We start from the raw sequence: 27,103 nt of genomic DNA on the forward strand, positions 1-27,103 counted from the left end.
GCTATTTTGTAAGAAAATTTTTTTTGCATCTTTTCATAAATACTTATTTTTTAAAATATTTTTAATCATTTTTTTACTTCACACGCGTCACGTCCTAAAAAATATTACGATATATTTTCCTAAAAAGTTGCAAACATATACTATTTGAAGTTAGGGCAATTTTAGAAATTCTCGAGAAGAAACCTTAATAATGAGGAAGCATATAATTGGCGTTGCATGGACATTGGGAGGTCTAACAAGAGAGCCCACCATTCACGACTGGTAGCATTTGCTTGTTATGCGGTAAATGTGGAGACAACAGAATCAAATGATTCTCCCAATGTTTCATTTTGTTTCGGGTCCACAAAAAAATTTGGTTTTTGCTAGTTGCTGTGATCGGACGCTGAAATTCAGAATGCATTCACCTTTGGCTTCGACAAGCGATAGCGTGCGTGGAAAAAGAATGTACGAGTAGTTGTTAGTATAATAAATCTTTGGCGTACAAGATTGACCCAATTTTTTTGAAAAAAGAATTAGTTTAGAGGTTGATTATGTAATTAAGATTGTGGCTTTACGTGGTAAACTTGAACAATCGATTCGCAATAATATTGGTAGCAGCAGCAGTACAATAATTCAACTGATATAAAATCATCCAAATATATAGAAGTTGTCCTGTTTCAGAAGCCTTATTGCGACCGACAAAACCAAATTTCCACTGGTACTACTACTTGGTAAATGGCAAGTGCTATTGGGGTAGGAAAATGGCAAGGTGAAATTTCACATAGATTTTGTAGGGTCCATGACACGTTTTTCCCTTTAAGTTTACGGGAGGGGTTTTGGTCACCCGTCAGTCAATCGGAACGATGTCGCCCTCGCCAGCCCAGCGGACAAAAAATTTTTGTTTTTTTTTTTTTTCTGAAACGGAAATAAACACACACACAACTAATTAAATCACACACAGGACAGGAGTAAACGAAAAATCGGCCAGCGGACAAATTTGCATCTGCAGATTCTAATCCACGTCCGTATCAACGAGATCACCATTGGCCACAACAATAATCAACCATCTAATCTAATCTAATCAAAGCAATAATGTAGTACAAATGTTTGTCATACTATTAGGCCCGACTCACCATCGAGATAAAAAATGGACAGCAAGTAGTTGTCCATTTATCAAAGCTCCCCCCTCCCAAGAAGTAATAATTGATAAAAACCCAAAAAAAAAGAAGAGAAAACTCGCATTTTTTTGTTATTTTTTCATCTCATATATATATATATATATATAAATATATTGTAAACTAAATAATGCATGCAGCAAATTTTTTCTAAAAGCACTTTGGGTGACAGTCATCCAAATGAAGCCCATGGAAGGTCCCAAATTGTCATACGTAACCTAATAATTAACTATAAATTCCACATCATCGAAGGCTCATTGTTGACAGTAATAAATGTAGAAAATATGCACGGAGTGCAACCCGGTCAAATGTTTTCTTTAAAAGTACCCACTGCCAGATTAGATATAGGCGGCACTAAACCATAGGGTTTTGACAAATTGCCACAGCTACTTTTCCTCTGTTGACTTCAGTATCACAAATTGTGACCTCTGTTTTTCCTTTGTCCATAGATTATTATATTGTTGATTTCACTACCATAAACTAAAGCCTTCCAAACCATCACAACTTAATTTTACGTTTTGATATACTGGGAATTGTGAAATCTTTGGGCAACTTCATGGAGATTTTACCACTTCACTTGTATCTTCATGCATGAAATGCGTATGAGTGCGTCCGTCTCGAATTACGATTAACTAAGTTTTAAATATTTATCTAACTCAAATGAAGTTGAAAGTTACTCAAGTTACCATAAAATACCTCAACTTTATAGTTATTAAGCAATAAACGTCGTGAAATCTTAAGCAAAGTTTGCATCTTGATGAAATAAGGTACGGGGTGAGTAGCTCATAAATCATTTTGTTCGAGGATCCTTTTGTTTTTTTCCTTTTTTTTAAAACGGTAACATTTTATTAATCATATGTCGGAGTACATAATTAGAGCAACTGCTCTACTAAGGGTTTGTTTGGATTGGCTTTTATTTCCCCAAATATATTTGCTTACATCATTATTACAATTTCTAATACACCTTTTTATCTTCCCAATTACTTTTTCATCTCACATACATCACATCACAAAAAATGCTACAGTAAAAATATCTCAAATAACTTACAATCCAAACAAACCCGAAGGGTTCTGCTTGAGCTTAACTCCAGCAGCCATACTGGGAAGTCTCGCTTCCATTCAGGTATATCTATCAAACTTATAGTAAACTTTTTGCTAATTTAGAACTTGTTCATCTATGATTTTTGCATGCATTGAATACTTTAGTTAAAATCAATCGTATTCAAACTAGATCTTGATCCACATGCTAGATCTTTTGCCAAAAGCGGGGAAAATAATAATCTTTGGTCATTTAAAAAAAAAAAAAATTTTTTTTTTGGCCTTTTCCTTTAACAAACCAAAATCTCATGGCTAAAATTTGTCTTTCACGGGATTATATAATAATCTTTTAGAAAGGAGGCGCGTTCTTTTATTTGTTCCTGGCCAGGGTTTGACCACACTTAACTTAAGCGGGACAAACAAAATTAATTAGTAACAGGAGGACTTCTTCATTCGCTCCAATTGTCTTTACCGTACTTAACAGCTTCGAGCAAAAATTTTTTGTCATGTCTTCTTCTTATCTTAGAAGAAAACACAGGGAAGCTAACATTTTGGAAGGTGTATAAAACTTCAAACTGACCTGCAATTTGCTGCCCGAATATGCAGTAAACAGACATTAGGCTTGGGAAAAAAAGCTGCAGTGGACGTTTGGAATTTTTATGCTCTATATCGAAGAAAAATGCTACAGTCCCTGGAATCCTGTGAGTAGTTAGTTCTAACACGCGCACACAGTCGATCGATGTGTTTGCGACCAACAAAAGATTCTAAACTGAACTAATGAATTCAATATCTTGACTCTTGAGTTGAGGAAACATAACAAATCAACCACTCAATTGAACGGAATATTTGAAGAATAAAAAATGAAAAAAAGGAGAGAAAATCACACCTTCTCTTTAGTGATGGAAATCTACAATCAACTACAGGATCATTGTGTTCAATAATATAAACATAAAAAAATTCTTATAGCAAGAGAAGTTTTTATCGAAATGGAGGAGATGGAGGCAAAAGTTTAGGATTATTCATTTATAGTTAAGTCAAGAAACCACGGGATTAACTCAATTATCAGGAGAGAACTCTTGCAGTTCTTCCAATCATTTGGTTTAGGGTTCGAATCTTGAATCTACGTGTGACAGTTGAAGGTGGAAAAAGAGCGAAGAGAGGCAGAAGGTCAAGAGAAAAAAAAAGTTAAGGCAAGGCAGTAAATGTGATATATTAGTTTCTGTATGGTAGGTATTAAGAGTGGCATTTGTATGACATACGCAATAATTAAACAGTTAATTAGAGGGTTAAAAAAGAAATATAAAGTGAAACTGAATTGTGAGGATAAAAAAGAAATAATATAAAGTGAAATTGTTAAGCTTTATAAATTCAACTACTACTACTACCATATTAAAAATGTTGCAACGAAAATCTTTATGCAAATTTGATATTTTCACTTGAGAACTGTCCCCAATCCTCCCAAGTCCAAACATTGGCGTTTAAGTTCCACAAAAAAAAAAAAAAAAAAAAAAAAAGCTTTGGACTTTAAGCTACTCAAATCCCAAAGAGAAATAGAGCAGGACATTACGTGGCACAGCCCAAACCCTCCAACTTGACAGAGGGCACTCACCTAGTTTTTTTTTTTTTTTTTTTTTTTCCAGTCTTTTAATGGTCCCCACCACAGCACCCGCCGATATAGGGGCAGCCGTGGCCCGTTAGGCCGTCCCGTATTTTCATTTCAGTACTCGTGAGTCGGAGCCCTCTCATCACAGAACAGAAGAAGTCTTCCAACCCATTTTCCCTCGCGTCCCACCCCACCCCCCGGAATTTGCCATTTTCAAACTCCAATTCAAATAAACACCACACCACTCCCCCCATTTTCCTCCACCCCACCGCCCCCCAGTACCAGAAACGCTCCCAACAAACACAGATGCGATGCACACTACTACTGCTGCTGTTGTTGGTGTAGGTATAGATGTTTTCCCCTTCCAGCACAACTAACTACTGCTACTAACTACACTGAAGGAAAAAAAAAAAAAGAAAAGAAAAGAGAGAGGATACCGATCATCATCAACAACAAAACACAAGTTGTTGGGTGGCTGAATTGAGAGGGGGACCGCGGCTCTCATTAATGCCGTCCCCTCACCTTTGCCCTCTCATTCTTCCAAAGTGAGTCATCTCTCTCTCTCTCTCTCTCTCTATCTGTATGTATATGTGTGTGTGTGTTCTTTGCTCTGGTTTCTCTCTCAAAAATGAAGATTAGTGAGAGAGGGGAGAGGCTAATCATCTGCGCGTTTTAGCTTGTGTAGGTGTTTGAATTTTGAAAAAAAGCAGCCGTTATGTTCAAGGAAAAGCCACTGCTAGCATACAGCTGGATAGCTAGGGTTTAAGGTTGGGCTTGCTGCTGCTCGTCCTCCTTGCGGTGGTAACTGTTGGTGTTGATGATGACGACGACTACGGTGATGGATTTCGAGGCGGTGCTCTCGTGCTTTTTTCCGAGATTTCCGATCTAAGATTTCTCTTGTCGGAATCTTCCGTCTTTCTTTTCTTTCTTCTCTCTCTCTTTTTTCCCTCTTTCCTTTTATTTTCTTCTTGTCTCCCTTTCTTTCTTTTTTGTCTGTGGCTTGCATTTTGAATATGGAGACAACTCGACATAAGAGGTCCAAAAGTGCTACAGCTATTCAAGGTTTATTCTCGCTCTCTCTCTAAAGTCTACGTTTGATATTCATGTAGATAAAATGTATACTTATTAAAAAGACATAGGCACCCATTTTTTTTTTTTTTAAGAAAACTCAAAAAAGAGGAAAACACACACACACACACACACTCTTCAATGTGTGATCATCTCAATCTTGTTTGGAGTTAAAAAGGCTCATAAAGGAAAGAAAGCGGGCATATATGTTTCAAAGTGTTGATTTTTTCTCTCTCTCTTTTTTCAATTAGTATGCTTCAAATTGACAGATTATTTGAAAAAGAATGAGCAGCACAACTTGTTTTCAATCAAATTCAAAAACACCGAGCTGTGGTTGGAAAAAAGCCCGATGAAGATGAGTTGAACTACACAAATTCTGACGTAAAAGTGATTCAATTTTCTCAAAATTTTTTTGTTTAGACTTTTTTTTTAAAATTTTAATTTCTTAAATACAATTTTCGTACTCCAGGTTTTCCCGTAAGGTTATAACAGTGTATCTTTTTTCTATTTCCGTTTTTTCGCTCCCTCAACAAATTTTTTTTTTCCATTAAATTTTGTTGATTTTTTGTGATTCGAGGTGTCAATGTATAAAAGTTCGTCAGCAAAATCTCCATCACTAATTTTTAAAAGGTTGTCTTATTACATATTTGCCTTCTACGTCCTCCCTTTCTCAAAATTTTGGGGACTAGAGTTCATAAAAAGAGGTTGGGGTGAGAATTGCCTCTGCTCGTGCTTTTTTGAAGCTAGTCTTGCTTGTGAAGTAGGAGCTTTTCTGTAGTGGTCTCGGCATAATTTTGCTCTGTTCTTTATGAAATTCTATGGTTATAATGAGTTATGATTGCTGGGCCTTTGTCTCCTACACATTCATTGCCACCTACTTTTTGTGTTTTATACTTTAAATTTCTTTCTTACCCATTCAATTCTTCTTTCTATTGTCATGTTTTCTTATTCTCGATCTATTGATCTGCATTCCCTGATTGTTTTACTTACATCGGAGTGTACATTACTTCTTTGCTCTTGTTCTTGAAAAGAAAAGCAGAAAGTTCTAAAGAAGGACTATCTTCTGTATGTGCTATAAAGTTTGCGTGTATGTCAGTTTTGATATTGTTTTAATTCATATCCAGGAAATTATCAGGTTCACAGACACAAAGCTGTTCCAAAACCCATTGCCGATTCTCGTTTGCGTAGTGGTGGAATCACTAAGGAAGATTCGGTGAGCGACAAATTATGACAACATGCTCAACTTAACTTACTTTCCCAGATTGTGATCATTGGATATACGTATTGTAGTGTTAGATACATTAACTATGGGTTTCTTACATATTATTTCTTAACACATAAAAGCATTTAAACTTGGTAATTTCAGTCGACACTTGAGTCTGGACAGAACTCTTTCAAACGAGGTAGTGGCGCACCAATAAAGAAGCTACTGGCAGAAGAAATGGCAAAAGAAAGCGAAAACAGGAGACGGTCACCTAATGTCATCGCAAGATTGATGGGTCTTGATGGACTGCCATCCCCGCAGTATAAACAACAAAAAAGGTTGTCGGAGAAGCATCAACAGCGGAATGCCTCAGTAGGCATCAATCAGAATGAGCAACCACATGAGAGTCGATCAAGTAAGATGAGCCCAGTTGATCAGCAAGATTTCAAAGATGTGTATGAAGATATGGAAGCATCACATGTCACAAATCACCGCTATTCATCGAGATGGAGTGCGAATTCCAGGTTTGCCATGCCTGAGATAGCACACAAACAACAGAAGTTTATGGATGCAAAACATTGTTCAAATAATGAAAAGCTTCAGCTTTCTAAAGAGTTTGATGATACTCTTGAGATCCTTGACTCAAGCAAGGACTTGCTGCTGAAATATCTTGAGCAGCCACATCCGGTGCACTTAAAGCAGTTGCATGATATGAAAATCGACCCTTACAGCTCTTTGTATGGTCCTGTGGCATCCTCGGAGCTATTGAGTTCTGCTGAGTATGAATGCAAGGGCAAAACCTGGAAATCAGCTAGAGATGGATTGTGTAAACGTGACACTAGTTCTCGCCAGAAACGTGAGGATGGTCTTCTACTTCATTTGCACAACCATCATGGTCCATACCATTCTTGTAAGACCGAAAAGAGTCAGTTAAATGTCAAGAATGAGACAGAGATACTTCCAACGAGAATTGTTGTTTTGAAGCCAAACTTAATAAAGAGGGCTAATGCTGTTACATCTGTTTCCTCACCGGAGTCCTCATGCACTCATATGGCATCATTGAAGAATCATTTACAACCTAGGGGTTCTTATTCTGAGGAAATGTTGTCATGCAAAAGGAAAAATTCCTTCAGTGAAGCAAGCTTCTTGAACACTAAGTCAAGGGAAGATAGAAAGATTGCCAAGGATATCACAAGACAAATGGCAGAGCATTTTAAATTGTCAGGTGGACTTAGAGGATATGCGGGAGATGAGAGTTCATATGATGCGTATGAAAGTGACTCTTCCAGTGCTTCAGAGGTGGTGACTCTGTCTTCCAGAAATTCGTTTGATGCCAATGACAGGATCAAATATTCATCATCTGGTCCATATGAATCCGTGGTAAGTAGAGAAGCGAAAAAGAGATTGTCTGAGAGGTGGAAGATGACTCACAAGTCTCGTAGTTTTGCACCAATTGCTAAGGGTAGCACACTAGGTGAAATGCTTGCTGTACCCGAGAGGGAAACTGTGCAGGAGTTTAATGCTGCAATCTGTCTGGATGGAGCCAGTGAAGGATTTGCTGGCAGTAGTGATAGTTCTGGCTGGGGTGGTCCTTTAGGTATCAGCAGTAGGGATGGTTGGAATGATGGATGCATCAGACATTCGTCTAGATCAAGATCTCTTCCTCCTTCCCCAGTTGCAAGCAGAATATATAGAACAAATGGAAGGCATGAACCTCTTTTGAGTGATATGGTAAAGAACGAGAAACTATACAGGGATAGAATTAAAGAAAGGAAGAGAAATCCTAGTAAAAAAGACAAAACCTCAGCCAAAGATGTTCAATCAAGTATTAGGACATCTCTCGCCTGTTATAGCAAAGGTAATGACAGTGGCTTGTCACCAAATATGAGTTCCAACCTGATTCAATCAGACATCGGTGCTTGTAAAGAGGATCCCTATGAAAAACACTTGATACATTGCCAGACACCTGATACTGCTGATTCCCTTAGAAAATTTGTCGGTGATGAACTGACAAATACAAAACCTGGGAGCTTAAGCTTGTCGTCCTTGGACTCCTCTCTCAATGTGCAACCTGAGCCTACTGATTTTACAAAAGAAAATGATGATTCTGCTGCTTGTGACCAAGAAGATGCAAATCTACAGGTCTGCATGATAGCTTTCTAATCAATTTCCTTGAGTTCTTTATTTTAAATGCTATACCATATTGGCACACTTTCTATGTTGCCTGCAAGATGTAAACTGCATTGCCCTAGTTGCTAATCTTTTATTATTTTACTTCCATAAATAACTGCATTTGTTGGAAATGTGAGGCAAATAGATTATTCCACTTCTATTTCCCGAAAATATTTGGTTCCTTTTTATTTGCAATGGATTGTTCATCTCTGACTGGTGCATAGTAAACTGCAGATGATTACATAATTCACATGTTGCTGGCTGTCTTGATGCCCTCACTGTTGGTTGGTGGTAATTGGTCGAAAAACATGCTTAGCCCCTCGCAAAAAGGGAGCGTAAATACCCATGTGACTGAGAAAATCTGCTAATGAGATATTTACTGCAACGAACCTTATGAATATTCATTACATGGAAATCGGAGAGTCATTAAATTTTTTCTGCTTTAAATACATTGGCAAATGATATTTTTAATTTGTGGTTTCATTTTGCATTGTCTCGATTTCATAAATGTGCTCCTCTCAATTACTATTTTCCTTGCATTTGAAGACTAACAAAGAAGGTTAATCATTGCATCTATGGATGAAAAAGCATGGTTGTTTAACATTTGAATCAGTAGCTTTTCATGCATTTTCTACTTAAATAAAAGTCTTCTTTTTCCCCTTTGGGTAATTAAATATAAGCACACCTTTTCTTGTGATAATAGGTGGTATCTTGGAGTTTATGAACTGGATCAAGCTTCTCCAGTTCTCTATATTTCCTTGGTAGTATTAATTTGAAAGTCAAGTGCATTAAGAACTACATACACGAATTCTTTTCAACTTTGGTGTTCTCTTTGGGATTTTACTCCCACTTTTAGCTTATTTTAAAGCTGAGAATGAATCTAAAATCTACCTTTACTGATACCTTCTCTTTGGACGAGTTTGAAGACGATGATACATTCACTTCTTTAAAGGGTCTTTTTGTAGAAATCACATTTTTGTATTTACTTATTGTGTTCCATAAATTAAAGGATACTGCATGTGCAGAAGAAACTTTCCTCATATTTAATGTTGTTTCAGGAATCAGTGCTGGGCCAGTCTGAACGAACCTCCTCCTTGAAGTGCCTTGGACCTGAACCAGAATCTTCAGAGAGCTCCAAGGAGGCTGATCATCTTAGTCCAGTTTCAGTTTTGGAGGTTTCTTTTGCGGAGGATTTGTCATCTAGCTCAGACTGCTTTGAGACTGTCAATGCTCAACTCAATGGTAATTAGATGTTTCTGAAACTATGTTTAGTATCTTATCGACAATCAATGAGTCACTCCATATCGTTTTTAATTGTTAGCAAAAGTTTGTTACATTTGTCTCCCTTCCTTATTTAAAAGTCATGGCAGAGTCATCTGTTGGCCATGGCTACTTGTTATTTGTTCTCAAATTCAGTTCTCTTGTCTGTCTTAAACTGTAAAGTTTGCAGTCAAAAGGTTTTTGATCTTAATCTTGTCCATCCTTTCAGAGTAGCATCCAGTCAGGCTATTCCTCTAGTCTCACAAACATAAAACCGTGCATCATTTAAATAGATCAACATGTTGTGTTGGTTTTTTCTCGTGTCATTGGTATAGCTGTTTGAAAAAACTTAATGAGGTTCTTTGGTCCAAAATCTGCTTCAGAAAAGCAAATCCAGGCTAGTCTACAAATCAAAAGGATTTTTCAGCTTCTTTTGTGATAAAATACAATGATGAAAAGCACACATTAACTGGCATCATACGTCATGCAGTTATGGTTTGTTGATAATATTAATTGCTTTTCCATTTTTAATTTCTCTTTATTGCTATTTTTGCTAGTACTCCGAATGCAGCTGCAGCTCCTCAAGATCGAATCAGGCAGTTATGGTGGTGCAACTGTGGTTAGCCCAAGCGAAAAGGATGTCATGCTGCAGCAACCAATAGTGGAATATGAAGAGAAAAGCTTTGTTGGAGGTGACAGTTGGGAGTCTTCATACATAGTTGACACACTTCTCTACTCTGGCCTTGAGGAGTTTGACTCTGATACATCCTTTGCGTCATGGCATTCTCCCGAGTGCCCTTTAGGTCCCTGGGTCTTCACCAATCTTGAGAAGAAGTATGGTGGAAAGACAAGCGATCTGAAGTTTGAAAGGAGGCTATTGTTTGACCGCATCAATTCTGCACTTCTTGAGATTTTCCAGAAGCATGCGGACCAACGTCCTAGGGTGCAGCCAAAAATTATTGGAGCATCAAAATGGCAAACGCATGGGGTCAAAGATTATTTAATTAAGTTGCTAGCTAACCGAGAGCATAATGTGAGAGGAGATAGACCAGAAAATAGGCTGGACAGGGAGATGAATTGGTTAGGATTCAGAGATGATATTGATATGATCGGCAAGGAAATTGAGAAACTGTTGATAGATGACCTAATAGGAGAGGTTTTAGCCTTGTAGAGTTTTGAAGCAAAACTCGTCTAGTTTGACAGCTACAAAGACAGATGACATAGGTGGAATATTTTGTTTAGCAGAATGTTAATAATTTTAAAAAGACGTTACATAAGATCTTTACAATCAATTTTGTTATAGTAGTAGTCCGTTTTTGGGGGCACCTGCATCTGTGCCTGAACCTTTTTGACTCAACTCAAAAAGTAAGTACAGCAGTCCTTCGCATGCCGCAAACTCTCTCTTTCAAGGCCGGCTGCGGCGTGTCTCAAATGGCAATCCTTGCACAACATCGTTCTAGTATTACTTGCCAAGTGTGGCCTCAGTATTCTGCCCGCATTTGGTGCACTAGTTTCCGAACTAGAATGAGGAAGTTAGTGCGTGCTCATATTTGGTCGGATTCACGATGCATGAGAGCCGAGGCATCCACTTGGTTGGAATGCTTATCTGAGTATCTGCGGATTCATTGCAATCCAGTTGTTAAATTCAAACATATAGGGTTTCAGGGTCAGGGTCTATTGCTTTTAATTTTTTTTTTTCAGCAACGGTATAACATATTCCATCCTAATCTATGAAGGGAGGGGAGCCTAAGGAAGCTTTGAGCTTTTAATTGCGGAGCCATTTCCTGCTCTCCTCTGACCGTCATTCCCTTTGAAGTGTACTTTATTTTCCAGTTTCCAACATGCTTCCACCAAGTATAATCTGTTGTTACAGGACTTTATTACTATAATGCACAAATTCTCGTAATCAAACATTATGTTCTTGTAATTTTCTCAGAGAAGAATCTGTTTTGCTACACTTTAATATGATAACAAAACATTGATTTTCGTATAGACAAAGGGTCTGTGAAATTGCTGATACAATTTGCCTTTGATAGTGTGTCTGGCACATCGGCCAATATTCCTGCTGTAATTAAGTAAAAAAAGGTTTTTTGCATTTGGATCCCTGGTGAATGGTATTAACATCTAATAATCTATATCATTCCATCATAGATAAACCTTGTTTTAAATTTTGAATAATATTTACTACAATTATTATTGTATGAAAAAGGTAATCGTAACATTTCATTAAACCTGTTGGATCTCTATTGTTACTGATAATATTATAAAATGAGCTCAATCATACGATACAGCCCGACCTTAGCTCAGTTGGTAGAGCGGAGGACTGTAGTGGTACATTCAAAGCCATCCTTAGGTCGCTGGTTCGAATCCGGCAGGTCGGAAATTTTCTAATTTTTTTCAATTTTTGAGCAAAAAACCACGCTTTTGTTTCTAGTTGTGCTTCTTGTTTTGGCCATTCGAAATCTTTCTCTATTTTTATGGTATGGTAGCCAATTACTCTTTTCATCTTATTGTTAACGTTATGTTTCATTTTTTGGATATCCTAATACAAGTCATCTTTTAAAAATTAAATATTAATTTCCCTATTTTGCCATTCAAAAGGTAGACATTTCACATACCATTGAAATCTTCAAAAATTTAAAATCTAAGTATTGTAGTTTCATCCCACATTACCATAATGGCACACTCTCTACATAAGTTGGTTTGTAATTATGAGACGGAAGGAGCATCATCTCAATCAATATAATTTATCGTTTTTGTGGTCATAGTTACTTGAAATTAAAATCCATTCTGCATATGTCATTCTTATACCAGCCAGTAAATAAAGCAAATCTAATAAAATCGGAATATACAGTCTCAAACCTCAATCCTGCCATGCAGTCTCTCGTACATATATTGATTCTAGACATTGCAGATTACGCATGAAGAGACTAGTTCTAACTTTTAACACCACCGTCATGATTCTTGCCCCCTGAATATATTTCATCTCATGATAGACACGGAATACTACGAAAGAGGAGTGGCTGATTCATCGCGAAAGGAGAGTAGTCTGGCTATTTCTGTTGATCTCCGACGAGTTAGTGTGACTAAAAGGCGGCACAGCAGTTGCAGCTGCAGCTGCAGGGGTCCATAATTGAGCATTTTTCACCTTTGATATACTAGCCAGGACTTCCAATGGCGTCACGTTTCCGACCACCGTCACCTTTTTTGCCGCGAAGTCTATGTTGAAAGACGACACCCCTGTTACAACAGCCACCAAATTCCTGTTCATGTCATGTCTTCGACTTTCATCAATACTGGAATAGCCGCAGAAGATAGATAAATAAAAGAAAGAACAACCGCGCGTCTCACAAGATGCTTCCGTGAGGACTACACAACTTGCTAGTTCTACAATTTTGGGCGTTTAGTCAAGGAGCTCAAATATGATTTTGGAACCTCAGTTTAGCCCGAATGTTAGGCCTAATTGTCCTGTCTTTTGGATTGTTAATTTGATCTTTGCTCCTCAGTTTGCTCGTCTAATTCATGAAAATTGGACAGAATAGACACCACGAAAAGGAGGGGGTGAAAAACGAAACATCCTAAACTCTCACTTTCCAAGTCATGGCTGTTGTTTACTGATTTCATCAACTGTAACTTTCGCGTAATCTTGAACAAAATCAGTACAAATACTCGGTACATATAACAATATGTCCTTTTATGCCCGGGTGGAATTTGACTGAATTCGGATGTAATGATTTCTGGAACTGTTGGGCTTTAGGCAAATTGAAGCCCGTGAAACAAAAACAACAACAACAACAACAACATGTTGTTGGGTAGTAGTTGGTCAGGGAGCAGGTGGTGACCACATAAACATGCACATCTAATGATTCATAAATCAAGACAGAGACCAAGTAACCACCCAACACTAACAGCCAGCCAGTTGATCAGTCATTATTGTGAAGATGATCAAAAGGTTTTAAGTTCAATATTTGAGTGACCCCCTTTTTTCTTTTTTCTTTTTTCTTTTTGTGTGTGTGTGTGTTTTTTTTTTAAATTTTTTAAATTTTTAAATTTTGGCTCATCTTTGGTTGCGAATTAAAAAAGAACCATGAAATGAAAACTGGAAAAAGAGAAAGAGAAATTGAACCCACAAAAAAAAAAGGGATAATTACGTAACAGTGAAATGGATATATATATATGTATATATGTATGTATGTGTACCTTCCATTCTGGAGATATGTTTCCTCATTTTTCTCTCGCATCCTCTGCAATGCAGCGAAACTCTAAGAACTACCACCTGCAATTTGCAAACAAAATGCATTTACAGATCGTACCCCACACAACCCCAGAACAACATGATCACTACCAATCCATAGTAAGGAGTTTAATAAGAGGACCACCGAGTCCCCACCCCAACCCACGCACACAGGTTCCTTACCATTTCCTTTCGATGTACTAATACTAGTAGTGTATTTACAAGTATAATAATAAGCAAGGGCGCCCCCCCAAGTTCTAAATATTTATTTGTTTTTTCTTCTTAACATTTTAAAAGTTTTAAAAAAAGTTCTTATGTAGTATCTTTTACTATTTACCCCAAAAAAATTCTTCAAATTTCTGGTTTATATGCTAGCTGATTCATAAGTCTATATGTAAATTAAATTTTCTGGTTTTATACCTGATAATAAGGAAGCCTTCTTTGTTCTAATTCGGCAAAATTTTTGCTTCTTCCAATAGCATGCCAGTAGTAATATTTGTTACTAGTAATGAATGAACTCTACATGGATATGATGAACTACTAAGGATTTAACAGCAGCAGTCAAAACATGCACTAAACTGGTGCTACTAGTACAGAAAGTATAGAGCAAAGGAGATTGTGGATTCGGAGGAGGAGGAACCTGGTCCGGGGAGCGAGACTTGGATTGGTCATCTTTTTGCAGGGCCTTGCTATTATTATCATCACTATTACTGGGCTTGGAATGATTAACGGGAGGTTCCGCTTCCACCACTGGGGGCAGCAATTTGTTGAGAGGATCAAAATCTTCCGTAATGAGGTTGAAGAAAGAAGCCTGATCACTCAACAAGTACCGGGAGGAGCCAGGTGGGCTGATAAAGTCACCTGCTGGAGCCTTAGTGGAACTGCAACTCCAGCTTTTCCGATTTCCAAAACTACTACTACTACTAGTACTACTACGGAAATCACTGGGCTCGTGGACAGAAGAAGCAGGTTTGATGGAGCCGCTGCTCTTTTTCTTTTCCTCATCATTTGGAGATGGCGGCTTTATAGCTGCGGAGCTGCTTCTGTTGCTGTTGTTCATCTTGAACTTCTTCTTTGTATTAGTGCTCTTGCCGTGGGATTTTTCGTTTCTTGGCTTTGAGGAGCTGCTCATGGCACTCAGAGTACCATTCTTGTTTTGATGATGAGGGTAAGGAGTTTGTTGGTGGGAATGGGATGAGGGCTTAGGGTTGATGGGCGTCTGAGAAGAGCAAGAAGGGACATGAGGGAGAGTTCTGCTGCTGCTGCCGCCGCCGCCGCCGCCGCCGCCAAATCTTCTAGGATCTCTGATGATTGGATTATAACGATCGATTGCTCGGCCGCTGCCGCCGAGATGAATTGTGGATGAGGAGGAGGGATCGTCCATGCTCAGGCAGGAAATGGAAGTTGCAGCATGGGATGCGCAGAATATATCAATTCCTTTCATCTTTTATTTAGTAAGCTGTAGTAGTATTAAAAAAAGTGATGATGGAGAGGAGTTGTTGTTGATGGATGGATAATTATTGGTATGGGAATCTGCATTTCAACTTTTGAAGAGAGGGTGAGACTGACAGAGATAAAAAGAAAGAGTAGGCAAAGAAGATGCTAGCTCATTATTTGTTGCTTCATCATCAAGGACTCTCTTAATTAGGCTGAAGAAGTGGTGGAACAAATGAGGATAGATAGATAGATAGAGAGAGAGAGAGAGAGAGAGAGAGGCAGTGATATATTGTAGGAAGTGGAAGAAATGAGGACAACAGGACTACAGCAGCAGCACCTCTTCGGCTCTTCATCAAATTAATAAATTAAGGAGTTGGAATTTGATTGTACTGCTACTGTTTACCCTTATCAACACATGCAGGTATCCAATCCATTAAAAAAGAGAATAGTGAGGGAGCAGGACCACCCTCAGATTCTTCCCTTCCAATTCCATGTGGTAGTAAAATTTACCAATTACGTACGTACAATTTTCCCGGTTAAAGGTGATGCCGAAAACATCAAGAGTTCCAATGGTTGTATGGCATTTTCAAGATAAATGTAAATGTACTCCTCCACATTCACATTCACATGCGCTAACCTAGGAAGGAATGGTAGGATGGATTCTACGTTTGTTAATCAATCGCCATTGGTAAGTTAGTGCAAAACCCAATTGATCCCGGTGGTCGAGGAGACGACACTCTCCCTGCAAAGATTCAGGGGCCGTTCCCCTCCTACCAAGTAACAATTAACAAACAACTATGCCTTTGGCTTTGGCCTCGTTACAAATAGAATCTATGTACTACTAGTAAGCAACCTTAACAACTGTACTGTGAGCCCTTTGGGGTTGGCTCAGATAGATAGTTTTGGGTAGTCTAGTTAGATCTCGAAGTCGTGTGATCGAGTCACCTTTCTATCACTTGTGTTGTGTATCCTTAGGGATGGGGTGCACAGGTGCAGAAAGATTAGTCTGATAAAACTGGGATACTCTCTGTGTCTCTGTATTGAAAGAAAAAAAACAACTGTACTCTATATATATATATATATCTATCTATCTATGTATATGCCCGTTCCAAGTTCCAATCAAAATTTTCTCTGACTTGAGTACAGCATCCCCTGTCCTACGGATTTTAAGACTCAACTGCATGGGCCATCATGAGACAGCAACTGAGCATCACCAGACAGACAGCGCAACGGTTAGCTCTAGCTGGTAAATGGTAGTAATACCACTACTACTACTGCTATGTCCAAAGGACAGACGCATAAAAATGTGTTTTCAATGCTGCTGCTGCTGCTACTGTCTTCCAAATCCCACCAATGAAATGAATGAATGAAGCTTGAAGAGAAAGGAAAACGTTGCAAATGAACCGAACATCATCTCGTGTTTTACCTGCGCATGCGTTATCATATATACATGCTCCATCTGCTCGTTGGCCAAAAGAGCACGCGAATCAAATTATTAACTCTCCGAGCCATTCGAACATGGCACCTGCGCGTACAATTTCGATTTTACACCTCTCTTCTTATTACTGGCTTGCGTGATTTTGTCGGTCGGTCCATTCTTTTTCTTTTACACTTGCAACCAAAAAAATACATAAATAAATGAAAACCTTTTCTGCCTTAATTTTCCTTCGACCGCCTCTTAAAAGCTGATGGGAATCAGATGCCTGGGGTTGGGGTTGGGGTGGGGGGGGGGGGGGGTTTTTGCTTTCCATCAAACCCCAGTTATCCTCCCGCTACTCGAACCCAAGACGATTCCGTCTCTAAGTTTTCTTGCCTTTCCTTCTTCAGAAGTCAGAACCCCCTTCTGTTCTCTGCAACTTTTATGGGATTCAGAAAGCGGGCCACAAACAGCATGGCTAATTATTCGGGGGGCAACATTTCTCTCTGTGTCTTTCGAGCTTTACTTTTGATCCGAAAAGAAAACGAATTGGGTGCTCGATCTTTTGGCCTGCACTACAAAGCGGATTCCCTTTATAAATAGTAATACTAACCTTAGGAGCACCGCCTTCGCTTCTTGCAACTTCTTCGGTTCTCCCTTCCTTCCTTCCTTCCTTCACATATTTCCTGTCTACCCCCAAAACAAAATAAAATAAAATAAAAATAAAAATGCCGGGCATATATACCTGATATAACTGTAGGGTTCAAGCGAAATAATATAATAGTTTTGGATCATTGTGCAATTCACTCTTTTGTTTCCTCCTCCTTTACGGAAAAAGATCGATCTTCTTTTCCTTTTCCTCTTCTTTAATGTCTATCCTCATGTTCTACTCTTCAGCTTCTTCAGACCCCACCCCTTTTTTTTTCCTTCTTTGTCAAAAAAAATAAATAAAGACTCCTGTTCACTTTCTTCTGATACGGCTTGCTTTCTTTTTTAAATATAATTTTTGCCTTCTTTCCTTTTCTTGCTGATAAACGTCCTCAAGTTTCGACACCACCATCATCTTTGTACTCGGCCTTCTTCTGGCGGAAGGTCTTCAATCAAGGGAAAGAGGCTAAAACGAAGAGAAATAAAGATTTTTTTTTTTTAGAAAAGAAAGCAAGAACCAAGAACCAGGAATTTTTTTTCCAGCCATTCCAAGAAAATCTTAGCTATCGATTATTTCCTTTTCACGTAAATCCGAGAAAATGATATATAACTTGCCGAATTCAACATCGTCTGTATACAAAACCAACCACTTTGTGAAAAAAAAAAAAAAAATTGCTCGAAGCTACCTTCAAAAAGGTGCAGCTAACATCGGTGTACAAAGGTACGTAATCTACCCAGGAAAATCAAGATTTAGGATCAAAAAGAATGGAGACATCTGCCTAATGATGGAGCTAAAAAATTTGTAAGCTATAAACGTTTCTTTTGGGGAACAATAACTACTTTGAAGAGGTAGGTCAATGCATCACTCATGGAATAGACAACATGCACAACCAGCTTCCAGTCTCTATACATACTAGTTCTGAAGTTCTCATTTGTTTCCTTTTCCTTCGTCTTCATTCAAGATGCGATTCCGAAAATCACTCACCATCTTAGGAAGCCCTTCGCGGAGGGATATTTTGGGCTCCCAGTTCAGAAGTTCCTTTGCTTTGCTAATATCGGGCTTTCTCTTATGAGGGTCATCAGCTGTGTTAGGTTTAAATGCAATGGTTGCGCTTGAATCAATTGTTTCTTTTACAACCTGCATTTGAAGAAGAAATCAATCTAAAACATTTTAGACCAAATCCAGGGACGACCCACTCCTCGTGACAATAGGACCTGTAGCAACTGAGAATTCCAGCATGACAAACCTGAGCAAGCTCTAACATGGTGAATTCTCCAGGATTGCCCAAGTTGAATGGTCCCACGTGCTCACTTTCCATCAATGCCACCAAACCATCAACCTGACATTAGGACAACATCTAAGCTTGAGCATGCCCAGCTATAATTACCATCATATTGCCTTTTTTTGGCTCTGATATGCAGCAGATGTTGCAATTTCAAGTTCATTTTACGGATATACACACAACAATTCAGTCAGGTAAAAGTAGGCTACATTAAGGGGGGAGGGGGCTGGGGGAACCAAAAAAAAAACTTGTACAAGTGGCATTCAGGTATTGAAAACTCACCATAATTTGAGTAGCTAGGCAGCAATGTGCTAACATTGCACTACGCTCCTATGGATGCAGGTCTAAGCAAGAAAATAGTAAGAACTACTAATCCCATCAATAATCTAACACGATGCCTAGAGATAGCTTATCATCCATAATCCATAATGCATCAATTCACGATACATAGGAAGCAAAGAAAACTAAGAGGCAAAAGATATAGTTAACTTCTTAGTTTAATCTATTATTTCATAGACGAATAAAATTTACAGGAGAAAGACAAAAAAATGCTTGATTCAAAATGTTCCACAAACCATACAGGGTAATGATAGCCATGGAACTTCATGGGAGTATAAAAATGCAATATTGCATAGTTCCAAGACAATCACATAAAAACAAACAAACACACACACACACACACACACAAATACACCAAGTGATACATAACTTTACTTTTGCTCCTTGTGAAACAGCCAGACAAGATAGTATACAAAACAAGCATCTCAAATCATAAAAAAAAAAAAAATTTCTCCAAAAATACAGAGATGACCTACCAAGTCAGATACGAATTGGAAGCTTCGCGTCTGCTTCCCATCACCATACACTGTTAGTGGCTGTTTACGAATTGCCTAAATAAGATAACAATAGCCGTCAGAAAAAATAGCGATGTTAACATTAGATTTACGATTCATCACAAGATCTACACCCAAATAGGCCAAAATCTGGTTGCAAAATTTGGGGCATCACAATTCAAAAATGATGAGAAACCTGTGCAACAAAGTTGCTAACAACACGTCCATCATCTAGACACATTCGAGGCCCATATGTGTTGAATATACGTGCAATGCGCACCTGCAAAATGTAATAATCAAAAAAATGAGTCAGTACAAGCATTGCTAGGGAAGTCCTGCTTGACCTTACAGAAAAATGTAAAGAAAAAAGGAAAAAAAATACATATGCTTAGGTGAAGAGTCCTGTACTAAAAAAAACTTGATGCTTCAAGCAAGATCAGCATGAAGGTGTTCAATGAATGACAAACCACTTGGATAGGCACAATAATGGCTTTGCTAAAATAGAACACGCTCAACTCCATCCAATTTATCAAATCATTTGCTTATTCTTCATGTACTCTTGAAGCTAGATTTATGGTTTGTGAACTACATTGCTAAAGCAGACAAAAACAATCAACCTCATCTTCTTTCTATACTTCCACAAATTTTAGAATTGTGCAAGCAGGTCGAAAAAAATTCTCCAGGAACTGTAATCCACAAGCACCAATATGGATGTGGCAAACATAAAATTACCACTCAATCATGATTTGGAATGTCGGTTTTCAACAGCAAAGATTATTAGTCCATAATCTCTATTACCTGCAAAGTGTTTAGAAGCTTTCCTCCTAGCCATTATATTGCATTCATGGCAAAAAAAGATGAGGCTTATTAAAACCATTTGCCATGTTGGAACCATAATCGAAAACAGCTACAGGGACATTTTTAAAGTTGAACAGGTGCTATGAAAAAGAATTAAAAGCAAACATGACGAACATTAAGTTCAACAGAACATAGACAATAGAAGCAATAAAAGTAAACAGCTAACCAACATCCAGTATCTAAATTGTTCACAAATTAAACTCAGTGCTAAACAAAAACTTTGATGTTGACACACACCTCAACTTCTGCACCACGATGATAATCCATAGTCAATGTTTCAGCAGTACGTTTCCCTTCATCGTAGCAGCTTCGAACACCTGAACATTTTGTTAAAATCATCAGGTTTGATACCATAGTAATGAAACAAACACCAGAAAATATAACTTCTCTCTGCTTGCCTATTGGATTCACATGTCCCCAGTACGTCTCCTTCTGTGGATGCTCAAGAGGGTCTCCATAAACCTCGCTGGTACTCGTTAGTAGAAACCTTGCACCAATTCTCTTGGCCAGGCCCAACATATTAAGTGTACCCATCACATTTGTCTTGTAAAGAAAAGTTAAAGATCTCAAACCAACCCAAACTCAACAATTAATAATTTCTACTCCAAAAAGTTTCAGCGAACAACGCATGAACCAGAGGGAATACATCCGCACACAAATAAAATGTCTCAACCATCCCGAGTACTCCGCACAGAAAATAACCATAACTACTATCACAGCTCTACAAGTACCACAACGGCAGCAAACTGATCAACAGAGCAAGATACAGATAAATGAACGGACATTCAAAGAATACAAAACATCACATCATGGTAGCATAATCAACAGAATCTGGATAACAACTAAAACTGGAAAAGGATATGATAGTTTTGACAGGGTTATACTTGTAATGAACAGGGGAGGCAGGGCAGGCCAAATGGTAGATCTGATCCACCTCCAACAGGATGGGCTCAACAACATCATGCCTAATCAGCTCAAACCGTGTGTTCCCGAAATGATGCTTCACATTATCTCTCCTCCCGGTAAAGAAATTATCGATCACGATCACCTCATCCCCTCTGTCTAATAACTTATCCACCAAGTGACTCCCCACGAACCCGGCCCCGCCCGTCACCACCACCCTCATCCTTCTCCTCCCTAATCCCACCGGCACTCTCCCGGTCCCCTTGTTGAGGTGGCTCTGCTTTACACCTGGGGTGGTGGCCAAGGATGTAGACCACGACCCAGAAGTACGTTCAGATTCGTGATCCACAGAGGAGACGAGTGGATGAGGACGGGCCGAAGGAGAAGAGGAGGGATTGAGGAGGGAGAGGCTGGGCTGGAGGATGAAAAATGTGGAACCAATAAGGATGCCAACCAGGATGAAGAGGAGTCTTTGTTCCTTGAGAAGGTAACTGAGAGATCTAGGGAGAGATCTGGGGTGTTTGAGGGATTTGGGAGAATATGGGGGACTCTGTCCGCTGGGCATCTCCTCATCTCTCCTGTGATTTGTGCTTGATTGCTTGTGTAATTGTTTCATGGCCGCCCACCACTCCTCCTCCTCCCTTCACTCGGACCTTCTTCTTTCTTTTTATTGTTTCTGCAACCGAAGCTCTGATATATTCAACAAATGTAACCGTAGAATTTCAATCCTACAAAGAAAACTGGGAAAAATTTTCAGATCATATGGAGACGCGAAGAAGTTGATCGGAGAATTGTAACCGAGGATTGGACTTGTCTCTTGTGGTGTGTAACTTGATGATGAAATGATGAGAAACAAAAAGAGAGATGAGAGGGTGCAGTGAAGTTAGTTACTGGAACTCGGTGCAATTGACTTTTCTACACTAATTTCGGCTTTCCAGACAGGCCCCGACTCTGATCCTGGGGTGGGCTCCGACTATGGGCCCTCGCCATAAGTTGTCAGATCCAGGAACGAACGTGGATGGTCTCATGAGCCATCAAGCAATGCACGATAACCCAAAAGGACCGACCCAGTTTTGTTTCTTTAGTCCACCTTGACTGTGCCTATATGTGTTTTGTTGAAAACCAAAGGGTTATCTTAGGTAGAGTCTGGTGTCTGTTTCAATAGGATGATGTACAAAATGAAATCACTTCTTCATAGCAAATTCATGTTTTGCAATGGAATTGTGTGCTTAATATTCACGTTGGAAAAAATTGAGATCTTTGCTATGATTTTTCTGATATCCTACAAGTTTGAATGATCAGAACACAATGGGAAGTAGTTTTCTATCGTCGTCGTAATACAAGAATTGCAATAGTTTTTTTTTTTTTTTTTTTGGGTTTAATAGATAATGAGCCATCCATAAACCACAAATTTTCTTTTATATATTGGCAAGTTAAATAAAAAATGAAGCAAAAATATTCCCTCTTCTTTGATTCCACTTTCTTGGAGCCTATTATCAGACAATGTGCTTCCCGACCCCTTTTTCAAGGGAAGCAAGGCCGAGCTGAGCTAAATAGGCTACCTTGGATTAAATGTCTTTGCTATTGGTGTAAGAAAGATTTAACCAGGAGGAAGCAAGGCACGGTGCCTGGGACAATCTGGTCCTTGCAACAATCCATAAGAAAGATTAAATCAGGCCCAACTCAGGAGTCAAGATGGTAATGCTGCATGAGGCTTGCGTTGACGAGAGCAAAAGGAGAGCGACCACAGTGGGAGTCGAACCCACGACCTTCTGATCCGAAGTCAGACGCGCTAATCCACTGCGCTATGCGGTCAATCTGGACGTGATCCCTCTCAGGAATTGTATTAGGGAAAACAGATGCGAAGCAGCTGCCACGCGTAGCGCGAACGTTTGTCGATGATCGATTATTATTAGATTAGATAATAAACCAGTAGCATTTTTAACTCGTAAGATAATTGTCGTGTATAAGCTAATTCATAGATTTACATACCGTGCAAATTTTGTTCGAAGCATTCACATGAGGTTCGTCACGCTTTTATTCAAAACTTGAATGGAAACACGACTAATCGAATTCAACATATTTGTTCGATCGGTACGAGTTTCAATTTCCTTACGCTATTTCCCCGACTGACTTGCCAGGTTTCAAGTTAAACCACGCTGTTGGTTGGGTTGGAAGTTTCTTGTAGTCAATTATGGCATTTCAAACCCAATGTGCAGGCGTTTGTCATGCGGAAAAAAAAAAAAAAAAAAGAGGAATTACAGTCGGACAACCTTTCAAAGTAATAGGATGCTCCAAAATGTGGTGGTATAATTTTTTAAGAGTGCAACAATACAAATGTTTTCTTTTTCATGAGAGAGTCCGATGTTAATTTGCAGTTGATAATATAACATAATAATGTTTAGATTGCAGCCGACAGTAAACATAACAGGAGCTAGAACTTTTTTTTTTTTTTTACTTTAAAAAACAAAGTGGTAATTGCCAAAAACAACGAAGAAGAAGCCTTCTTGAATTTGCGGAGAGTTTAGCAGATTAATAAGTAAAGCTTGAATTTGAGGAAAGTTTTTTTTTTTTGGTCGAAACTACTTCTTCTCAGTCGTTTTCACTTTTCGCTTTCTCAACGTACTTGTGTGTCTATTATACTGTACGGTGCTTGTCATCACGAGTGACAGCAGAAGCCCGTTGTCGTTGTCGTTGTCAATGGCGCATCTTGGCATTAGTTGACCAAATTAAGCTAGTTTACAAATGTTAAGGTTGAGTTATGACGATTCTTCTAATTCGTGCTTGCTTGTTCGTGCTTCTCAAGAAGACAGCGATTAGATTTTGCATGATGACGTAAGGGGGCAGCCGCCAACTTGTGTGTGTGGAGTGGAGGAGATCCCAAGTGCTTTTACTTTTCGTTTTTAACGTGTTTCAGCTATTGAATCATTTGGAGATTGAATCATCTCAACTGACAGCGGTATGAATAGGCGACAAATAAAAGGTATCAGTCAAAGAAGACGAGACACGTGGATTCCCCGTTGACGTCATGCCTCTGAAATGGAGAGTTTTTTCATTTTTCACTCGCTACGGAGCATGATATAATTAATGGCTTTAACGAATTGCGTAGGTCGTGAGATATCTATCAATCGGCTGACGTCATAGCACTCGTTAGCGGTTGACCGGAAATTCCCACCTTTTAAGGACGACTGCGACTTAATCGATTTAGTTCTATTAGTATTAGCTCGCTCTCATTGCATTATTGATGCAAATTATGCAATGATGTCAGCAAGATAGGGCAGCAGTCCAAAGGTACACCCTCTCTCTCTCCGAGTCTTCATCTTTATATAAACCCCAAGCAACTTAATTAGTTAAAGGAACATTTGCTAGCAAGCCACAGCTGGGTTTGGGTATCAGACAAACACTCTGCTCCCTCCTGAAAGAAAATTCCGCTCACCACATTTTTGACATCTCTTCTTCTCTTACCTGTCTTTTCGCCCGGACGTTAAAACGAAAACAGAACTTGGGATTCCTGTAACTAACTACTCCTTTTGCAACTTACCATCATGCCCAGGAAACCAATGAGAACTGTGTTTTCTTCTCCAACAGCATCAAAGCCCTCTGCTTCGCCTTCGCCGACTCCAACGCGGCCGAGTTTTTCCGAGTCCGTAATGGACCGAACCCTTGAATTAGCCGGACCGGTGATCGCGAAATGGAGCCCGGACACCGCCCCCTTTGCCAGTGCCAGGGTGGTGGTCACTTCACTCTTCCCCGACAACCGTGGAGAAGCCAAACACTTGATCAAGTGCGTCAACAACTTGCAGAAAGCCATGCACCTCCTCCTCACCGAAAATCCTACCTCCCCAAAACTCGCCAGCGCCCAAAACCTCATGCAGACCGCCATGAAGACACTCCAGAGAGAATTCTACCAGCTACTGTCCATGAACCGGGCTTATTTGGATCCTGAATCCGTCTCCTCCTGCTCCACCCGCACCTCCATTCACTCCACCTCCGATTCCGATTCCGATTCCGACGACGACGACGAGGCGGCTGATTCCATCGTCCAAGTCGAAGACGCCTCGAGTCTAGTCATGGCGGATCTCAGACTGATTGCGGAGTGCATGATATCTTCTGGCTACGCCAAAGAGTGCGTCAAAATCTACAATATTATTCGAAAATCCATCATTGACGAAGGTATGTATAGACTTGGGGTCGAGAAATTTAGCTCGTCGAGTATTCACAATATGGATTGGGAGGTTTTGGATGACAGAATTAAGAAGTGGCTGGATGCTGTGAAGGTCTCGGTCAAGACTCTGTTCAATGGGGAAAGAATCCTCTCCGATCACGTTTTCGCCGCTTCGGAATCCATTAGGGAATCATGCTTTACGGAAATCTCAAGAGAAGGAGCCATGATTCTCTTTGGATTCCCCGAAAGTGTTGTCAGAAATAGCAAGAAATCTCCCGCAAAGGCGATCCGCGTGCTCGATATGTACACCGCCATTGCCACTCACTGGCCGGACATCAAGTCCATTTTCTCCTCCGAGTCATCCTCAACCGTCCGGTCTCAGGCCATCACGTCACTGATAAAAATGGGCCAATACGTGAGGACGGCCTTGGCGGAATTCGAATCCGCCATCCTGAAGGAGCGTTCAAAATCAAGTGTAGCGGGCGGTGCCGTACATCATTTGACCATCGACTCCATGAATTACCTCTCTCTTCTTGCCGACTACAGCAACCCACTTTCGGATATCTTAGCCGATTCTCCGCCTCCACCTGCGTCGACGTCGACCTTGCTGGAGTCCTACTCTAGTCTCTCCGACTCCGGAGAGTCTCCGGCGCCCACAATATCTCTCCGATTTGCTTGGCTCATCCTGTTGCTCCTGGCCAAACTCGACGGCAAGGCGAAGCTGTACAAGGACGCGTCCCTTTCGTACCTCTTCCTAGCAAACAATTTCCAATACGTCATCACTAAGGTCCGTACATCCAACCTCAAAAACCTCCTGGGTGACGACTGGCTGCCAAAGCAGGAGGTCAAAGTCAGACAGTTTGCGGCCAACTACCAACGGCTGGCATGGGGCCACGTCATCGAGTCGCTGCCCGAGGTTCCCGCTATTTCTTTGACCCCAGAGGAAGCCAGGGAATGTTTCAAGAGATTCAATGCGTCGTTCGAGCAGGCACACGATAAGCAGTCTGCGTGCGTCATACCAGATAGTAAGCTCCGGGACGATATAAAAGTGGATTTAAGCAGGAGGATATTGCCAGTGTACCGGGAATTTTACAACAAGCACGAAGCCGTAACAGTGGGGAGTGAGAGAAATTTGGGGTCCATTGTTAGATTTAGCCCTGAAGATGTGGGACATTGCCTTTCGGACTTGTTTTTCGGAAACGTCGGGTCTGGGAGTTCTTCTTCATCGTCTCTCCGGTCTCCTCCTTCCCACACGCGGTCAAAAAAATTTTATACCAGTTTTGTAGGTCTCACAACACGATACGCACTTTCTTTTTTTGGTTCTCCTACAATCAAGTTTTGAATTTTGTTACAAGTGGTGTTGTAAAGATACCCTGACATAAAACGTAACCTGTATAGTGAGAAAAAGTTTATAATAACTTAAATTTTTGAAAATTTATTTTGTTGTCTCTAATGTGAATGCATTTCGCGCAACATAAATTTGTATACGAGGGACTCAAACTGTGTTGCCCTCTGCTCATGTCTCGTAGTGGTAAATCCAGTTCCCCGAACGTACTTATACGAAGTGGATTCGAGGCGTTCAGACGAAACATGATGTGATTGACGTGATTTGTTTCATTAAGGTAATAAATAGTTTTAATATTTAAAATATATTTTAAAAACTCTTTTGTTTTTAAAAAATTTCGAAAACGCCTAAAGGAACGGTTTCAAAGGTTGACCATTGGAAAGGAAAGAGATCCACGGAAACAGCCAAAAATCAGGACGCAAAGCTATGCCACGATGAAATACGCAATTAAGCATTTGTATGAGTTGACATTGTGACCATA

At 39.6% G+C, this 27,103-nt stretch overlaps 4 protein-coding genes and 2 non-coding genes across 8 annotated transcripts; 3 read left to right on the forward strand and 3 right to left on the reverse strand.

Annotated features, from left to right (window-relative positions):
- The first annotated feature begins 3,915 nt into the window (after nucleotides 1–3,915).
- On the forward strand, nucleotides 3,916–10,787 carry LOC113697276 (uncharacterized). 2 transcript variants are annotated; one of them, XM_027216828.2, is made up of 6 exons: nucleotides 3,916–4,340; nucleotides 4,472–4,857; nucleotides 5,988–6,076; nucleotides 6,230–8,209; nucleotides 9,298–9,481; nucleotides 10,057–10,787. In XM_027216828.2, the coding sequence occupies exons 2-6, from the start codon at nucleotides 4,809–4,811 to the stop codon at nucleotides 10,668–10,670; spliced, it is 2,916 nt and encodes a 971-aa protein (XP_027072629.2). In that variant the 5' UTR covers nucleotides 3,916–4,340; nucleotides 4,472–4,808; the 3' UTR covers nucleotides 10,671–10,787. The 2 variants fall into 2 exon arrangements, with proteins under 2 accessions (XP_027072629.2, XP_027072630.2); XM_027216829.2 differs by having other exon boundaries at nucleotides 4,481–4,857.
- Nucleotides 10,788–11,791: 1,004 nt separating this feature from the next.
- On the forward strand, nucleotides 11,792–11,880 carry TRNAY-GUA (transfer RNA tyrosine (anticodon GUA)). The gene is given in 2 exon segments: nucleotides 11,792–11,828; nucleotides 11,845–11,880. It is a non-coding gene; the product is annotated as a tRNA-Tyr (tRNA).
- Nucleotides 11,881–12,271: 391 nt separating this feature from the next.
- LOC113697020 (uncharacterized) lies at nucleotides 12,272–17,560 on the reverse strand. Of its 2 annotated transcripts, none has more exons than XM_027216436.2 (3): nucleotides 14,374–17,529; nucleotides 13,700–13,775; nucleotides 12,272–12,739 (listed from the first exon to the last, which is right to left on the reverse strand). In XM_027216436.2, the coding sequence occupies exons 1-3, from the start codon at nucleotides 15,175–15,177 to the stop codon at nucleotides 12,528–12,530; spliced, it is 1,092 nt and encodes a 363-aa protein (XP_027072237.1). In that variant the 5' UTR covers nucleotides 15,178–17,529; the 3' UTR covers nucleotides 12,272–12,527. The 2 variants fall into 2 exon arrangements, with proteins under 2 accessions (XP_027072237.1, XP_027072238.1); XM_027216437.2 differs by having other exon boundaries at nucleotides 12,624–12,762; nucleotides 14,374–17,560.
- Nucleotides 17,561–17,781: 221 nt separating this feature from the next.
- Nucleotides 17,782–22,007, reverse strand: LOC113696152 (UDP-glucuronic acid decarboxylase 1-like). The gene is made up of 7 exons (XM_072054328.1): nucleotides 21,071–22,007; nucleotides 20,608–20,754; nucleotides 20,447–20,526; nucleotides 19,548–19,631; nucleotides 19,334–19,408; nucleotides 18,483–18,575; nucleotides 17,782–18,373 (listed from the first exon to the last, which is right to left on the reverse strand). Exons 1-7 carry the CDS (start codon nucleotides 21,726–21,728, stop codon nucleotides 18,164–18,166), a joined length of 1,347 nt encoding a protein of 448 aa, XP_071910429.1. The 5' UTR covers nucleotides 21,729–22,007; the 3' UTR covers nucleotides 17,782–18,163.
- Nucleotides 22,008–22,853: 846 nt separating this feature from the next.
- Nucleotides 22,854–22,927, reverse strand: TRNAR-UCG (transfer RNA arginine (anticodon UCG)). The gene has a single exon. It is a non-coding gene; the product is annotated as a tRNA-Arg (tRNA).
- A 1,515-nt stretch (nucleotides 22,928–24,442) lies between these two features.
- On the forward strand, nucleotides 24,443–26,713 carry LOC113694673 (exocyst complex component EXO70H1-like). Its single transcript, XM_027213526.2, has one exon. The coding sequence runs from the start codon at nucleotides 24,658–24,660 to the stop codon at nucleotides 26,617–26,619; it is 1,962 nt and encodes a 653-aa protein (XP_027069327.1). The 5' UTR covers nucleotides 24,443–24,657; the 3' UTR covers nucleotides 26,620–26,713.
- The last annotated feature ends 390 nt before the right edge of the window (nucleotides 26,714–27,103 follow it).

Source organism: Coffea arabica, chromosome 6e (genome assembly GCF_036785885.1).
Source record: "Coffea arabica cultivar ET-39 chromosome 6e, Coffea Arabica ET-39 HiFi, whole genome shotgun sequence".
Lineage (NCBI taxonomy): Eukaryota > Viridiplantae > Streptophyta > Magnoliopsida > Gentianales > Rubiaceae > Coffea > Coffea arabica.

Excerpts from the sequence above, each read along its gene's own strand:
- LOC113697020 (XM_027216436.2), bottom strand. The coding sequence starts at position 15,177 with ATGAAAGGAATTGATATATTCTGCGCATCCCATGCTGCAACTTCCATT. Across the intron at positions 13,776-14,373 it reads AGTCTCGCTCCCCGGACCAG|GTGGTAGTTCTTAGAGTTTC; the intron begins GTTCCTCCTCCT and ends TGCAAATTGCAG. Across the intron at positions 12,740-13,699 it reads ACATATCTCCAGAATGGAAG|GGGTGTCGTCTTTCAACATA; the intron begins GTACACATACAT and ends CTGTTGTAACAG.
- LOC113694673 (XM_027213526.2), top strand. The coding sequence starts at position 24,658 with ATGCCCAGGAAACCAATGAGAACTGTGTTTTCTTCTCCAACAGCATCA.
- LOC113697276 (XM_027216828.2), top strand. The coding sequence starts at position 4,809 with ATGGAGACAACTCGACATAAGAGGTCCAAAAGTGCTACAGCTATTCAA. Across the intron at positions 4,858-5,987 it reads AAGTGCTACAGCTATTCAAG|GAAATTATCAGGTTCACAGA; the intron begins GTTTATTCTCGC and ends ATTCATATCCAG. Across the intron at positions 9,482-10,056 it reads TGTCAATGCTCAACTCAATG|TACTCCGAATGCAGCTGCAG; the intron begins GTAATTAGATGT and ends TATTTTTGCTAG.
- LOC113696152 (XM_072054328.1), bottom strand. The coding sequence starts at position 21,728 with ATGAAACAATTACACAAGCAATCAAGCACAAATCACAGGAGAGATGAG. Across the intron at positions 20,527-20,607 it reads GGGACATGTGAATCCAATAG|GTGTTCGAAGCTGCTACGAT; the intron begins GCAAGCAGAGAG and ends CAAAATGTTCAG. Across the intron at positions 18,374-18,482 it reads CCATGTTAGAGCTTGCTCAG|GTTGTAAAAGAAACAATTGA; the intron begins GTTTGTCATGCT and ends CTTCAAATGCAG.